This window comes from Pundamilia nyererei, unplaced genomic scaffold (genome assembly GCF_000239375.1).
Source record: "Pundamilia nyererei isolate P.nyererei 1_Seehausen unplaced genomic scaffold, PunNye1.0 scaffold00020, whole genome shotgun sequence".
Classification (NCBI taxonomy): Eukaryota; Metazoa; Chordata; class Actinopteri; order Cichliformes; family Cichlidae; genus Pundamilia; species Pundamilia nyererei.
This window is the reverse complement of record NW_005187421.1, coordinates 1,900,871-1,918,355: the sequence shown is the minus strand read 5'-3', so window position 1 is coordinate 1,918,355 and position 17,485 is coordinate 1,900,871. Positions and strand designations below refer to the sequence as shown.

Here is a 17,485-nt window from a genome sequence, read left to right as displayed (position 1 = left end):
TAGTGTACTCTAGTTACTACAACAATAACATAATCATGAGCAGAATCCTTGCCATGCAGGCTGAACATCTGAACCAAAAAAGAGCAGTCATTATCATTATCACAGAAGCTTAACTTACTATGAAGCACAGTCACTGTATCCTGCTGGTTTCAGTGGTCTTCCTTGATTACCCCTGACCCTTTCCTCTTGTTCTCATTTCTCTTGTACTCCACATTAACAAGGATACAATAGAGATTCCCAAAGACCTGCTGTTTCGCAGTGTAACCACTCAGAGAGATTTAGATTTATCTCTCCAAACAATTTTACCTTTCAACAAGTGGAAGGCCAAAAGTAATGGTAGACATACATCAGTGGAATTTAAAGGCTTGGTGCTTTGATTCATCTGAGTTCATCTATAATTCTCGTAAAAAATTGTATCATGTTCAGATGTTGACTTTTGCCTTTCTTTATCATCCATCATTTCCTCTCTGTTTTTACATAAAACTTGCTCAACATCTTTCATTACACTTTCAAGTGTTAAGGAAGGTTTTCACCGATTTAAGCAAAGCACTCTCTGATTTATGGGTCAGTCATAGCAGAATGTCACAGTTTTGCAGCGACAGTGTTAAAGTTGCTATTTTCAGACACATTTTTACATTGTGGCACCTAAACTGGATCTCCTTCATCAGCCATGTTGAAGCCATACCTATTTTAGCGTTAGATTTATTTACCTACTTGTTTTCTCTAATATTATTAACATGCATTTATGCATCTATACACAGAAGTTAAAAGTGAAGAATGAGCAGTTCATAGTTGAGATAACCATCCTAAATAAAGCATAAATAACAGTTAAGAGCAACACAACGCCTAAATATATGTGACATTTCATAAAACATTTTAATTGGAAAAGAAAGAGTACTTCACGAAACAGCAGGTATTTGAGAAGTTTGAACTTAAATTTAATCCCTTAATAGCAGATTGACATTATTCTCCGGTGTTCAGTTCCTTTCCATAAACTGTTTGATGAAACAGAGACCAAGTTTTTCCTTCATGTTCCAACTCTAGAAGGTGCGGAAACCATGATGGGGAAAAGGAAGTTTGGCCTCCGCACGTTCGGTCTGCCTTCCCTTTGAACCTTCCTCTGACAGAGGAGGAGCACACAAGAACAGCAGCACTCTGTTTCCTCTGTGGTCAACCAGCAGCTACTGGAACCTCATGCCATGCAGGGGCCAGTACTTTAGTATATATTTAAACAAGCAATAATTCCTCCCCACCACTTCCATGGAATGAAAGGGGGAAAAAATAAGACCCAGCCTGTAATTCACAGGAAGAAATTTTAGAAAAAGCAAAAAGGCTGAGGCAAAGAGGTTGTTAAAACACAGAAGGAGAAGGAGGCTGTTGAATAGGGCATAAGCGGTGTTGAGTGGTGTGCACTGCGGGTTACAGGGACAAACAAAACATACATCATTGTGTCTGTGAGGTCTCAGTCCCCAATTAAACTGCACTGTTACTTTGAAAGGAAACATCATCCTACCACCTTTGTTTATTTAAATGGATTGAAAAGAGTTTTACACACTCAGGATCTATGTGCCTTATGCTTGTCTGAATAGCAGCAAACTACACTAATCATATAAAACTGTCTAATTGTAAACATGAAGACTTGAATAGAAGCTAATGGAGCAGGTAAAGAATGCAAGTCTTTCCTAAAGAGAATGAAAATGACTGGCAAAGTCATACAGGAGCTTTACCGTTGGCATGATGAAACTAAGGTCTGTTTTTACGGCAACCTCAATTGCAGTGTGTGGCATATAGTGCGAGCAAAAAACACTTTTTTCACGCACAACAAACCAAGTTGCTTACTCAAAGTCCTCTTGTGCAAGGAAGTGGTTTTCAAATCCATGTGAATGAGAAGATATTGTTTTTCAGAGCTATTTCAAAAAGCTATTTCAGAATTGTCATCTCAACATAGTTAGTTGAACCTGTCATTTTAGATACCAGAAATAAGAACGTGTGGTTGTGCTTTATGAGAACAAAGAGACTCAGAAACAAGGAAATCACTGCTTGAGAACAAAGTTCTTCTTCGGGGTAAGGGGGTTTAGAGGCTTTGGTAGTGATAAGAAGCACTTTAAAATCTTCTGAATAAACAGTTTCAGCCTTTCAAAAGCAAGTGATATTTTTTGAAACATGCACTCAGCTCACTGCCCAAGTGGCCTTGACTGCAATTTGGGCAATACCATTTTAGGATGCTGTCTCTGTGTGCTTCAACTTATATAAGTTAAGTCGAAATTGCATGTACTTCAGTTTGGTTTGAGGACAGAAGACTCCACAATGTCTGTGCTTAATATGCAGAATTGTCTAGTGTGCCTTGGGCTGCTGGCTCAGCATTTATTTTTTATTTATTTCATAAAAGATATAAATGGAAGATAAAAAGAGTTGCTAAGGTAGACAAAACAAAATCATAGATACCAGTCTGGTCTATTAAAAACACTTAATAAAAGTTACAAATTGTGATTTTAGCCAAATGTTTAGTCATTCTGTCGTGTCACAAAGTGTCTTACAGTTTAATATTTATGTCTTGTGCTTTCTATTACTAAGTCAGTCAATTCAGTTTTGTCTATATAGCCCTAATTCATAATAACAGGCCATCAAGGGCCTTTATATTGTAAAGTAAACACAGGGACAAAAGTTTAAAAAATAGCAAATCCTAACATTCAGACTGTCCCCTGTGAATAAGCGCTTGGTGACACTGAGAAGGAGGAACTTCCTCTTAACAGGAAGGCTCATAGAGGGGCAGCCATCTGCTGTGACCAGTTGATGGGGTGAGGGCAAAGACAAGAGTCTAGACAAGGACAAGACACAATCTATTAAAGACATTCAGTAGTGGCATAAAAATGCTTGGAGTATGAAAAGAGTTGAGTGGAGAAGAATGCACAGTACATCGTGGGAAGTCCCCCAGCAGCCTGTCTACATAACCAACAGATGATTCACACTGAGCCCTAACTATAAACTTTATGAAAAGGAAGGTTTTGGAAAGAGGGAAAAAACGAGCTCAAAGCCTTTGCTGAATACTGCTTTACTCACTTTGTTTTAGCCATTTGTGTTTTAGATGTTCATTTATCACAAAATGACAACTAATGAAGACCTTGTGAAGCAACTGGTTATTTTTTTTACACAGAAAGTTAAAACTCTTACATGATAAATCTTAATTATACATTAGCTACAACTACTAAAACGCCCTTGAGGAACTTCATCTAATATGGAACATGTGTGCATTGTTTCTATAGTTAATTAGTTTATTTGACCCTGAAAAAGCGTTACAGAATATACCATAACTGTTCATACATCTATGTCTTACACCTGACACACAGACACTGCTCTGAATTCAGTTTTGGTGGTCCATGTAAGGACTTTGTTCCTGAATTCCCTTAAATTGGCTCCCTCATCTGCTACTTATAGCTTTATTCACACCATCTTGATGTGTCTCTGAAGGATTGCTTGGCTTCTCTATCTGACGCTGAGCTTGCAGAGTGTTGCTAATTGGGGGAGTGTTGCACCATCGACATTCACAAGCTGTTAATGGCTTCCAGTCCATACAGTTAGCCACTGCCAAGGCTCAACTAATAAGAATCACAGATTCTCTCTGTTGTCTGGAAATACAGCTGCATCACTCATACGTATGGTGCTATATGACCATTTTTTTTCCTATAAATAATTCTTTCACATTTGTGATTGTGTATCTCAGTTGGTGCCAAATAAACCAAAGATATGCTCAGTGGTTATAAAGGAAACCTCATTAGCATGAGTCATATCTGTGGCGTGAACACAGCTGTGCATCAGCTGTATTTTTCCAGCCTGTGGTGCAGCCATGTCAAACCACTGGCATCTCATTTTAAAGTCATTGCCAGGGGGCTTGGATTTTGAGCACACTTACGATGCCAATAAATCTTATTAGTGTTGTTGGCGTTCTACCTTTTCATTCACTATGAAGATCTTTCTATATTTTTTTAAACTTTTAATTACCTTTGTGTCTAGTCCAATTTACAGAAGTATGCATCTTAATCCTGCTGTCTTCGTATGCTTCAGCAGTCAGCTGACGCGCATTATAGTTACTCTACATACATGTATTCATATTATCAGCTAGGTAAAACATTTATTTTACAATTTTTATCTTTACAATGTTAGTACCAATGAGAAAAACTGCCACTCTTCATTCGGTCCTCTCATTTATTCCCTTAAAACACAGCTGCCAAAAGGCAACATTTTTAGTGTTTTCAAGCTTTTTTTATGTTGCTGTTGCTGTGTCACAATGTTTCCTTCTACCTGTCAGTCACGTAAGATTAGAGAGACCAGTGAGCTGACATGTTGGACAAATGCACCATCACAAGACTGAAAGGTCCAACAGATTAGCCCCTTCTCTCGTGGGAAGAGTAACACGCCAGGTATCAATCTTCTCTGTGACTGCTCGCTGTATCTCACTAGAGAGTTCAGAGCTTGAAACAAATAATACTGTTGCCAACCAAATCTACAGAGATAAATGTTGGGATGGAAAGTGATCAAAGGAGGTGGCAAAGATGCAATCTCATTTGGTGGCTTAAAAAATGTCTCTCTTTAATTCCGATTTGGTTTTTTTGCATCTGCGAGGGGGACTAATATAAAAAAATGTGTATTATTTTTAAATAATTAAATTATAATTATACTATTGTATTGATCATTGCATGGTCAGTTTTTTAAATGTTGAATTTGTTGTCATGTTTGTCATGTATGACAAATTCTCATTTTCATTTTTATTTACAGGCTGAAATTTCAGTCTTCAGTATGTTTCTGTCAAATGTAAGCGAATGCCTTCCAGTTTGGCCCAGTGTGGAAATCCCTGCATGTGTCTGTGATCCTCAGAGACTGTAGTCACTGTTAATCGAAATATTAGTTTGAGCCCTTGCTACAGTACGATGTTATGATTTTCAGCTTAACTCAAGTCCAGTTCACCATATCGTTTAATGACCTGTAACTCAAATTAAACTTTATATTTTATCATGATGTAAAATGTACAATAGCAGAGTAAGGTCATTTTTAACATCCTGTCACCAATGACAAAATTCCTCCTTCACTATAATTATCCTGTTTTAATATTTATAACCTAAAGTACACTTCCAACTTTTAAATGTCACACAAAGTGGCTGAGGTTTAAGTATCCTTGAGGCAGTTTATGTAATGAGGTAATTATTTGACCTTATTATGTATGGCACATTTCATCTTATTGAGAGAGTTGTGTATTTATTATGAAAGCTTGTTTAAAGACTTTTCCCATCAAAACCCAAAGCTATGCAAGTTGGACTCTTTACATTTAAAAAAACACTTTTTTTCAGTTAGTATGCAAATGACCCATCTGTTCCATCTCTCTTCATTTGATTTGTTGGTTTTCCCACAGAGTGTACCAGAGCCCAACGCCCCTGCAGTTCTCCCTCCATCCCTGCAGGATATTGAGGAGCTGTCAGAGGCTGTGACGGAGCTGAGCACTGTAGAGGAGGTCATGAAGTACCTGGAACCAGAACGATGGCAGATGGATATGGAAGAGTTGTACAAACCTACATGGCATGTGCTGGGGAAATCATTCATCCACAGTAAGAAGGCCCGAGGTAGGACATTATTAACATGTTTGTTTTCATGAATTAAATGTAAATTTAGTCCAAGAGCCACTACTGAAATGATTAATATTAAAATAATATGTTTTGGTGAAATGTTGTGTTGAAATAATAACATCTGATGCATTTGAGGTGGAGCTGATCTCAATCTTCTGAGGGAAGAAGTTCAACTCTACAGCTGCACGCCACGTAATTTCTCGGTATCCCTGCGTGAAGAGCTGAAAAGGACAGATGTCATTTTCTGGCCCAGCTGCCTCCTGGTGAAGCGCTGTGGTGGAAACTGTTCCTGCTGCTCTCACCGCTGCTACGACTGTCAGTGTATTCCTGCCAGAGTCACAAAGAAATATCATGAGGTAAATATCAATTTGATCATGGCATGATGAAGTCCATTTGATGTTTATTTTGTTAGTTTTTATCTGAACACATAATAATACGAAAAACACCTGCAATATGAGGTAGAAAAAATAGTTTTAATTATGGAATACGTGAATATTACTGCAGTTTTATTCAGATTTATATTGATTTTTTTAAACCTGGTTTTGTGCTATTCTGTTTTCTAAAGTTATTTTGGTCCTCATCTTGGTACCATCCTTTGTTATTTGCCTTTTACTTATCATTTTGATACAAATATGGATTCTACTTTCTCTCCTAATAGCGTGTGGAAGTAATATAGGTTGTTTGTACAAACAGAAGGCTTAGTGGTCTCTAAGGCCAGCAAATGCTGGGCCACAAGCAGAAATTGGTTACACGGACTTTGAAAGCTTTGAAAGGTTTTCACTTCTTCACAAAGCTTTACAAAAGTAATTTGTTTTCCCCTGATCTATGACATTTTAAAACTTGTTCTTGTTACTCCTAAACGATTATATGTGGTTTAGAAAAACCACCACATTGTTTATGGATCTTGTAGTGAAACAGTGCAAAGACAGTTAAAATCAGATTGCCAATTCTTATTTTGTGAATTTTAACATTCAAATTTTTTTTTTGTTATACCAAAATCACACAAACATTTCCACCCATCATCCGTGGTTCCACTTTGCAAAGCAGCAGTTAAAGGTCTAAATAACCTATCCACTCAACATGCTTTAAAAACACTGCTTCTGGCCTCTTTTGTAAACAGGTTCTACTGTTGAAACATCGAAGTGGTGTACGAGGTCTCCAGAAGTCCATGACGGATGTGCCCTTGGAACACCATGAAGAGTGTGCCTGCGTGTGTAAAGATGATTCTGACTGACCTCAGACATGTGTAACAGCTGCCAACGGAAGCATGCGGATGTTAGAAATGAACCTCTGCCGCTGTTCCTATCTCATCCACTACCACTGGAAGCTAACAAGATTCTCCTTTTATCCTGATGTCCTTTTACTAATTGGATGAAGCAGAACGGACTGGAATCTAATAAATCTTCCAAATGGATTTGACTGCTGTGGAATACCAATAGAGTGCTCTGAGTCCATTTTAGAAAGGCCAAAAAAAAAATCACTGGAGCAGATCTGGACCATTACCTATGAGCTCTGAAGACTATTTTCTTCCATTCTTCTGAGATAAGAACACTGAGGCATTTGCGCCATTTCTTCCTGAGGTCTTTTTTAAAGTTCAGTCAGTGTGGGCTGATACTGTCATGAAAAATGGGAGCTTCTTTGTTCAAGTACTTTTTTATATCTATAAGTGAGCTGGCTCCAGCTGCCTTGCCTTGCTCCCTTGGCTCCTCTATTATTACCATCAAGGCAAAGAAAGGTGGTTTTTAGCCGTTTCCTTTTGCTCCCCTCTTGTTTTACCACAGAGTTTGTCTGTGGCAGTGTACAAACACAGTATAGTTGAAATGTAACACTAATGAGACTGCATTACGTGTAAATATTTTGTTTACATTTCTTTTCTTTATTAGTGTGCATTTTCTGCCAAAGTTTTTCAAAGATAAGTTTAAAGTTGCACATTCAGAATCAGTTAGAACTCCTTTTTTAAGTCTTCATTTGATCCATCTCAGCAATATTAAATCTGCTTGCTCAAGACATGCCTGGCGTCAAACCATTTTGTTTTTTCAACATTTGAGATTGTTCACAATAAGTATTTATTTGTTTAAGGAAAGGGAATTAAGGTCCAAGATGACTTGTGTGCTACATATTTCCTGTTTACTAGCCTCCTCTCTGTTTGTAATTTTTACATTTTGATTTTCTTGTGGATGTTTTTTTTTTTTTTTTCATTTTTCTGTATGCCAATATTATTTATCTCTACTTTTGCTACAACTGTTTGTGTATTTTATAGTATTGGAAAGCAAAAATAAATTCTTCCATTTCTAACAGAATATGTAGTACTTGGGATTGGAAACTTTGATCCAACCACTGATATGAATATAGTACCAAACTGCGAAAAACAAAGGCACACATACTTATGAAAATCATCATCCACCGATATTATTGTAACCATGAAAGTAAATGTTTAGTTTCTAAAATGTTTTCACAAAAAATAAAAAATGAACAATTTTGCCCCACTAAAGTGGGGATGGTTTAATTGGAAACTCTAAAGTGCCCATAGGTCTGAATATGAGTGCGAATAGTTGTCTGTATATATGTGTTATCCCTGCAACAGACTGACGACCTGTCTAGTGTGTACCCTGACTCTGGCCCTAAGACATCTGGGATAGCCTCCAGCGCCCCCTGCAACCCTGAAAAGGATAAGCGGAAGTGAATGGATGGATGAACAATTTTGCCACATAATGTAAACAGCGAGTCCCATTTATGAAATAGAAAAGTGTGACGTATTATATTATTCAGTGAATTTTTCTCAGCACAAACTTTGGTTTACCTCTGATGCACATCAAGGTGAATAATAATGCCAGGCAATCCACTAAATGTTTTGGTAACCCAAAATGAAGCATTATATTTATTCACATGCAAATTTCAGTTAACATTCCACTAAATTTAGGGTCAGATATACATGTTGTGCCAGTTCAAACTGGGTTTGAAGTACTCTTGGTATTTACAATGAGAGCACGGTGACAGTATTGCACGTAACAGGTGGGAACTCAGACATGTTTGCGATTGGCCCAGGTGCATATGTGTTTCTGGGAGTTCTTTTCTCAAGTCAAAAAAGATAGAGAGAGGAAAATATTAACACTAAGTGTGATTTACTAATGCTTGTAACACGCAATTTACTGCTAACTGTGCCAGGAAAAAAAAGCATGTCTCATTTTTTGTGCCAGATACTGAATTGAATTGCCTGTGTTTAAAAAACATTACATGTAAAACGAGCCACACCTATGCGGGGATCGTGTGCACATGCTATTTTGTCCTATTTAGTAAATCTGGCCTTTACCCATCGATGGATAAGTGTAAAGAATATCCCAAAGCCTATTTAGAAAACCAGTTCCTGTTGAAATCTTATAATGGAATATAAACTGATGCATTTAAACCCTGAATTTATTAAATAATAATTTATATGGAAGTCTAGATTGCTAAATCAAACACTTTACCGTGGTTTACTATAATATCTTGTGACTATTGGCAATAGTCGTGCAAATATTGTACACAAATGAGTAAATAGTAGGTTGGAATTACACTGTAGAGAATGATTTAGAGAACATGATTTGCCAAATTTCTCACTAATCATGATTGTGTATGAGTATACTTTTTAATCCAATAACACAAAGTTGGCAGGATGAACGTATGTTTTCCTGAAGAAGTGTGTTTTTCACTCCACAAGCTCTTTATCACACTATGAGCAGTATTGTTCATTCTCCCCTTGGCCATCAGGTCACCCAGGAGGAGGTTCTCATTTGTCCATCTCACACTGCTGTCCTGGCCAATTACTCTGATCTAATGTGCACCCTGGCAGGCATCTGCGGTGACGCCAGATGCTACTGCACAAACCCGCCAGCTCCCAGTGTGGCTTTTATAATATTAAACAGATTGTCTTTCTTTGTTGATGCAGTGCTTCTTTGCAAAGGAAACCTCATTGCACTGGCACGAGATCTGATATAGTACGAGGAGTAGGTTTGTTGTGTTTATATGAGTGAGTGGATGTGTACAGTTTAAATCTAGCACTTCCGCCCTTCACCCGCGTGCCTTTCTGCCTTTTGCCATATTTTTATGAAATCAAAGCAGCCTGAGTCAGGCTAGACCTCATCATCATAGCATAATATTTTTTGGGCAGTTAACCAATTGTAAAACAAACGCTTATTCTGTGTTCCAATTTAGGACTTTTTAAATATTCTGTAGCTTAAAAAGTAAAAACCTTGGAAAGTATTGTGCTGTAACTGCAGACACTCTGCGGTCCACAGAAAATTCAACATCAGTGATTCATGGCAATAAATGTGATAATAGTATATGATTCTGCAGAAGCTTTTGGAATTACTCAGACCAAAGGTTGAAGCACAAGGACATTCTCTTTCTGCCTGTAAATGAATGCTCTTTGCAACACAAGACATTCAGCTCAAATATTTCAAAGACGTATTTGAAAAATCCTGTTAACCTCTAATAAACTGCAGTTTTGACCTTGCCTATGCATGCCTCAATAGATGAAAGGATTAAACCTCGTACACATTCCTCCAAATAAGCACAGGAACATAATAAACTATCCCTCAATTAATTTCTTCACAGATGTCCCTAATAATTGTGTGAAGAGTTTCTATAACCCATCAGGTTCTACTGCTCACATCATCAATCATGTTTTGGTTGGAGACATAAAACATATATATTCATCCATCCAATCATTTTCTTCCACGTATCAAATTCTGTGCCCCAGTACGGCTGGAGCCTATCCCAGCTGTCACAGGGCGAGAGGCAGAATACACCCTGTGCAAGATGTCATTCTATCATAGGACTAACACAGAGACAGACAAACATTCACACTTACATTCACAATTAAAGCAAATTTAGAATCAGCAACTAACCAAAGATGCGTGTCTTTGAATTGTGGGAGGAGTCTGGAGTCCTGGAAAAGACCCCATGCAGACATGGGGGCTATGGCGGTAGGGAAATCTGGCCAGGATCCTTCTTGGACACCTCCTACAGTAGGTGAGGTGTTTCACGAGATTTCAGGACAGACCAAGGATAGAAAGAAGATTGTGTTTCTGGGCTGGCTAGTTATTTATTTCAGTTATTTTATATTGGGGTCAAAATTACACTAATTAGTTTTGTCATATAAACACAATATAAATCATGTTTACTTGAAATGACTGAAAACTAAGGGATTAAGAGTTAAAAGATGGTCGATTAGCTATTAAGTAAAAGTGGATTGTTTTTTTGGATAAAAACTACAAGTTGCATTAAAGAAAAAAAGCATTTTTGTAACTTGCCGAATTAATAATAATAATCTATTTTTTGTCCTTACATGACAGATATTATATAACTAATGGTGCTGCAAGAAAAAAAAAAGGTTTTACTATTTTCCTTTTACAATAAACTGTTTTTGGGGTCCTCAGCGATGCTATGTTAAATATGGTGGTAGAATGAAGGTATAATAAAAGAACTCAAACAAGCAGCGGCTGGTGTAATCTTTAAAGTTATTCATGTAGAAAAAAGCGCATTAGTTGGAAAACAACTGCAGCAATGTGTGCGGTGCAGCAACCAAGCAAAACTAAGTGTTCAGTAACTGAGCTCCAAGAATGAACTTAGTTCTATGACCTAAACCAAACTTCTCAGGCGTTGCAAGTGTGCCTGCTGCACGTCCCAGCTCCAGTCCAATCTGTAAAGAAGGCAGCCACACAAATAGGTAGACACAGAAGCTGGGTGGCTTTGCACAAAGAATGAAAATGCTGCAAATACAACTAGTATTGTATCTTTATAGTTTACTAATTAAACTAATTGACATTGAAAAACTAGTTCATGCATTTATTACTTCTAGGCTGGCTTCCTGTTAAATCCAGAATTCAAAATCCTGCTCCTTCCCTTAACAGTCTTAAATAATCAGGCCCCATCTTATCTTAATGACCTTGTAGTACCATATCACCCTATTAGAGCACTTCGCTCTCGCTCTGCAGGCCTACTTGTTGTTCCAAGAGTATTTAAAAGTAGAATGGGAGGCAGAGCCTTCAGTTTTCAGGCCCCTCTTCTGTGGAACCAGCTTCCAGTTTGGATTCGGGAGACAGACACTATCTCTACTTTTAAGATTAGGCTTAAAACTTTCCTTTTTGCTAAAGCATATAGTTAGGGCTGGACCAGGTGACCCTGAATCCTCCCTTAGTTATGCTGCAATAGGCATAGGCTGCTGGGGGATTCCCATGATGGGTTGAGTTTTTCCTTTTCAGTCACTTTTTTCACTCATTATGTGTTAACAGACCTCTCTGCATTGAATTGTATTTGTTATTAATCTCTTTCTCTCTTCCACAGCATGTCTTTTATCCTGTTTTCCTTCTCTCACCCCAACCGGTCGCAGCAGATGGCCCCGCCCCTCCCTGAGCCTGGTTCTGCTGGAGGGTTCTTCCTGTTAAAAAGCAGTTTTTCCTTCCCACTCTCACCAAAGTGCTTGCTCATAGGGAGTCATATGATTGTTGGGTTTTTCTCTGTATGTATTATTGTAGGGTCTACCTTACAATATAAAGCGAAGCACCTTGAGGCGACTGTTGTTGTGATTTGGCGCGTGTGTAAAGATGATTCTAATATATTATATATAAATAAATATTTATATAAATAAAAATTAAATAAACTGAATTGAATTGAATTAAATGCATTCTGGGCTTTACTGCATCGATGACAAGTTACTGAACTGATTTCTAATGGATGCAAGCACAGCAAAATGCCTTTAGGTTTAGGTTTCCGTGTTTTCTCATTTAATTTCTTTCTACTCATTTTGAATACTTTGGGTTTTTTTAAACTGTCACCCCCTGCCTGTACCCAAAAGCTTGAAAATCCTCTGGCATTGTCTCAGATATCAACCACCAGCACTTTAGCCAATGGCAACCACAGCAGAGGTCTGGCGCTGTCATTTTCCATCACTCCTGACTAAATTATACTGTCCAAAAGTTTGACATCAACCCAACAAACAACAAAGGGCTGTTACAGCATTTTTTGGAATATAAATTTATTTATCTGCTCTTCTTGATTCCCGTAGTGATTTGCAGGTCTTGTTATCATGTCCTCCAATGAACCTTTGGTTACATCTTCTCTGAGACCAAACACGAGCTCAGCAAGTACTTTTAGGAGCAATTAAAATGGTATGCATACAATTTTCTTTTCAAAAACCTGACAGATGTCTTGTGAAAACAGAATCTGCTGTACATTCCAAATGTATTTTAAGTATCGTTGCAGTGCTGTTGCACACAAAATATGAGTTGCCATTCTGCTGAACTACTTTATGTTTTTATCAAGTTCTCCTATTTTATTTCCAAAATAATTCACTACAGCTTTCAGAGCGTTAACATTAATAAACATCCATCTCCTGTAACTGGCAGCTGACTCTAGATTTCAACATGCAGTCTGTGAATTGATCTTAGCTTGAGGTTGTTTATAACTGTGCTGGAGCACTGCCTGATAGAGGAAATTTGGCAGCCCGTTCAGATGATATCTCCAGCATCCCTAATTGGTTCACAGTACATGGATGGAAAGGCCAAATTGACGGGTGCATGTTACGTTTCTGATAATTATAGGGTGTTTCAGTGGTGGTTTTCAGAGAACAAGCTGTTGTTTCTGGGAATGTAAGGTCCTTGAATTTAGGTAGAATTAATCATGGGTCAAAGCATCATTTACAAAGCAACCCAACAGAGGAGAGCTCTGTGTTGAACATACTTTAGGTTAAGTCATTTGACAGATGTCTCCCTTTTCAGCTTTCATCTCCTCATTACATCCAACATTTAACCACTCCACCTTACCACACCAAGATGAAAGGTTATTACATTTACCCTGTACTCTATAATACACTATACATTAAACATCCTGCTGTAAATCAAATATATAGGCCTATGAAACCCTAGTCACCAAATGTAAATTGTATCCAAGTTGTCATAACTTCTAATATATGGTGTGCTTTTAAAATAACATAGCAAATGGATATTGAATAAGTGCTTTGCATCACCCTCAGCTAGCGATTCTGTGTGAACTACATAAAGGTTGTATGTGCCCTGTAATATATGCAGGATGTGCTGGCGGTGATGCAGGCATATTGCTGGGGTAGGACTGATTAATTCTGACAAGAGAGCTCCCACTATTATTTATTAACCTTAAACACAGATGGCCATAAGGGAGCTGCATCCTTACTAGCAAGTCAAAGGTCACCGATTCTTAACAGGCAGTGATTTGCTAACCCTGGAAGTCCACCTTCTTGGTTTCTAATGATCATTCAAGCTTTGGAAAATCAGATTTGGGGTGTGGTGTCGGGGGGTAGGACTTTATTTTCCTATTTTAATATTCAAAAGTGCAAAGGTTAAAGTATTAAAGACGTGTCAAGAGAAATGAAGAGTCTTCTTTATTTTCTTTTAAAAAGGTTAAAAAAGCAGATACTTGGCAGAAATATTTTACTTTAAGGAAACCATGTTACACAGACCTTTTGTTTTGAGAAGTGTGTGAAAAGAAATATTACCAGTAGTTACAGCCACTGTGAAGTGGATGATGACAGTGGTGATTAAGTTATTGTATAAAGCTATAAAAAAAAAGATATGGTAGTATCAGTGTAACAGTTATCCAAATGCTATGCCTTCTGTTTGCTTCCCTTTAGTAAAGAGAATAAATGGGCAGCTTATGCTGTGTTACAGTGATATCTGTCTCCAGCTAAAATTTACTAGTATGTGAGTCAGGCTAGAGTAAAACACTGCAGTGTTTTTAACTTTTAAATAGCACTAAATTAAATATTAAGTCTTAACTTAATTTATATTTACATTAGGTGTAAAGTCAGAAAAAAAGACCTATGCTTTTCAATGCTGTGTCTCATTCAAGTGACAAAATGTAACTTTGAAAGCCCAAAGTGGTCAAGTTTGATGTTAAATTAGGCCAGGTCATGTGATGTATGCTGTCTCATTACTGGGACACATAAGTGCAACAGAGTGAATGCTAATATTACACCCGTGAATTTTCCACCCATGGAAAAGGCTTATTGCAGGGTTTCCTATAGCCATAATTCTGACTATGAATCACAGAAATAAATAACATATCAGATTCAAGATGGCAGGTGAGTGATGTGCTGTGGCTACATATCAAGGTGACAGATGTGTGCTCCATATGGCCCTAGAACACAAAGGTCATATAATCCCCAAGGAGAGTTAGATTACCACTAGGAGTGTCGTGTGACTGCCAGGACCTAGATCTTCATACCCCTCTTAGAGAGCTAATGTGTCGCAAAGACTGATTTTCTTTTAAAAAATCCAAAACATAAAGCCACTAGTTAGAGGTTATATTTTTTTATATGTATGTCGTAAAATCTACAGCGTGAATGTGATTGTACATATTTTATTGGAAGTATATAACTGACTTTTACAATAACACATGGTCTTCTTTTTGCTGAAATTATTTGATTTCATTTAGGACAATTAGGTTTAAGTTCAAGAAAGACACTTCAAAGAATAGACGCTTTGCTTTTGTATGACTTTATGTTTTGAGAGGCTTGAGTAAGGGGGGCAAACTAACCTACAACTAAATTGTTATCATCACCTTAATTCTAGATTAATCATAGAGCAGAAAACTGATCTTCACAATTTTACCTAGGCTTTCACTTTAAATTCATATTTAGAAACTCGAGCAACAAAGCAGAAAATTTTGCTGTTACCTGTTTTCATCCCTTACAAATTTAATTGTGTGGAGCAAATGTCACATATACCAGATGTATCCCTACCTTTAAAGTCATCAGAGTCTCCTGACTTAGCCTTTGGGGGCAGCATTTGAATATTGCTTCAAAGCTAAAACTGTCATGAAACCAAGCTAGACTAAAGGAAGACACATCACTTTTATTTCCTACTCTGTTGGATTTTTTTTTGTTTATCAGATGTGATATATAAATAAAAGTGACTTGATATGTTAAATCAAGGATAACCATCTCTAATTCAGTTGCACAGTTGTAGTGTTAACACCAAAAAAAGGAAAATCAATTCTACCAAAAAATGCAATACTCAAAAACCTTGTTCTCTTTTAAATGGTGGTTTCATAGCAAGAAGGGGAAATGACTAAAGGGAAGCGTGTAAGCCAGGGGTAGAAAGTTTGTTTTACAGCTTTAAAGCGCTGCGCATTAGATCATAGACTGAACACAGCAGGCACAAGAGTCTTTGACCATCAATGAATTATTTTCTTTTCTACAAGCCCGGACTTGCCCCAGCGCTTCACTTTGAGTCACACGCACAAATGGGCCGAGTCAAATGGTTTATGCATCCTGTTTCCTTTTTTCAACAGTGTTTGAAAGGAGGGGTCACAGACCACATGTGAGGCACAACACAGGTCCCAGTCAGCAGTCCACTAAATGTCCCATTCATGTCGAGGTGCTGCTGAGCCAGGGCTTAAAATCTACTTGACTGATGTGGTCACTGGGAAAAAAAACTGTAATGCATGGGGTCGGTTTACCCTGAAGCAACGCAAGGGCACAAATTTAGGAAAGTGGCCAAGTCACATGGAGCATTTTCTTTTCCAATCATTCAGTTTCTGGATATTGTTCTTAATTATCTAAGGCACTGATATCAGTGCATTCAGCACAACTTCAAGCTCAACTTAAAAAGCCTGATTCAGTTGATGAGGAGCACACTGAAGCAGAGCTCCAAGGAAGTTAACATTTCTAACTTTCCCCCCTGTTATCAATGTAGACATGTATTCCAAATTAAGTCCTGAGTTTTAAACTAAAATAAACTCATCATGTGACCTTATAAACAAAGTCCAGCCAGTGTCCTTTTAAGGAAGAAGAACAATGTTTGAACATACCACAATTTCTGAGCCATAATGGTGGGAACCATGTACTTTGAAGAGGGACCAAAGACAACATCGGATATCATGTATCTGCCTGTGCTGCCACAGACACTGAATCTTAGTGTATTTTGATTTTATTTTAGTTCAGTTGACATTATTTTATCTCAATACTTCTACTGCATTTTTCTTGCTTGGTCACATTTTCCCTTTTCAGTTTATGCTCTCTGGTAGCACTTTTCCCCACCAGTGCCCAGTTTGGTCTCTAGGGGACCATTTGACTGTAATCACCAGCTGTGTACCTCTTAGAAGTTGTTGGGGGAGAAACTGCAGGTGTTGGTACGTTCTGTTGAGATGATCTCACATTTGTGAGTGTCTGGGTTAAACTCATTTACCTCCCATTTTTCATACGTTTTTTTTCCCTGATAGATTAAACTGTGAAAATCTTTGAATAATAAATATTATATAAATGCTAACAGAGTGTCCAAAAAGTGTTTTTGTGCTGTCAGTGAAGTTCATTTTGAGACCAGTGTAAAGCACAAAGACCTTCCTTAACTTGCACCCCCTCATTAGAAAAGGTGTTCTGATCTCTAGTAGTTAAATTAAAGAAATAAATTAAGAAATAAGGTCCTTTTTTGTGATTTAGAGTGGGGGTTTTTTTCAGACATAAGGGCTATGATGTCAATCAACCACACACAAAAAAAATCCTTCTTATATGTTTAATTCTACTGTATCAGTAAGTCACCCCAAGCCATCAACTCTGTTTTAAGACCAAAAGTCTTGGATTTATGTGACCTTACTTAAAAATGAGCTGATATATCAAGATGGTACATAGTAAACAATTACTTTAAATTTCTCGATCATCATTTAGAACTTTGTTTTATTAGCTGTGTGCTCCAAATTAATTCAAAAACAGACTGCATCGAACAGGACAGGCCATTCTGAGTTGTCAAGACCTATTTGGTCTAGAAATGAAGACTTTGGGAAGGCAAATCCCTGAACGGGGACACTGCTGTTGTCTAAGTGCTCATTTTTTCCATCAGATATACACTTGAGAGCATGTT

General features: G+C 37.6%; 1 protein-coding gene across 1 annotated transcript in view; it reads left to right on the top strand.

Annotated features, from left to right (window-relative positions):
- pdgfc (platelet derived growth factor c) overlaps positions 1-7,949 on the top strand; it is a 45,715-nt gene extending 37,766 nt beyond the window's left edge. The window contains exons 4-6 of the mRNA XM_005726491.2: positions 5,405-5,612; positions 5,751-5,971; positions 6,736-7,949. Of these exons, the coding sequence (XP_005726548.1) occupies positions 5,405-5,612; positions 5,751-5,971; positions 6,736-6,849 (543 nt within the window). The 3' untranslated portion in view covers positions 6,850-7,949. The remainder of the gene's footprint in view (positions 1-5,404; positions 5,613-5,750; positions 5,972-6,735) is intronic.
- The last annotated feature ends 9,536 nt before the right edge of the window (positions 7,950-17,485 follow it).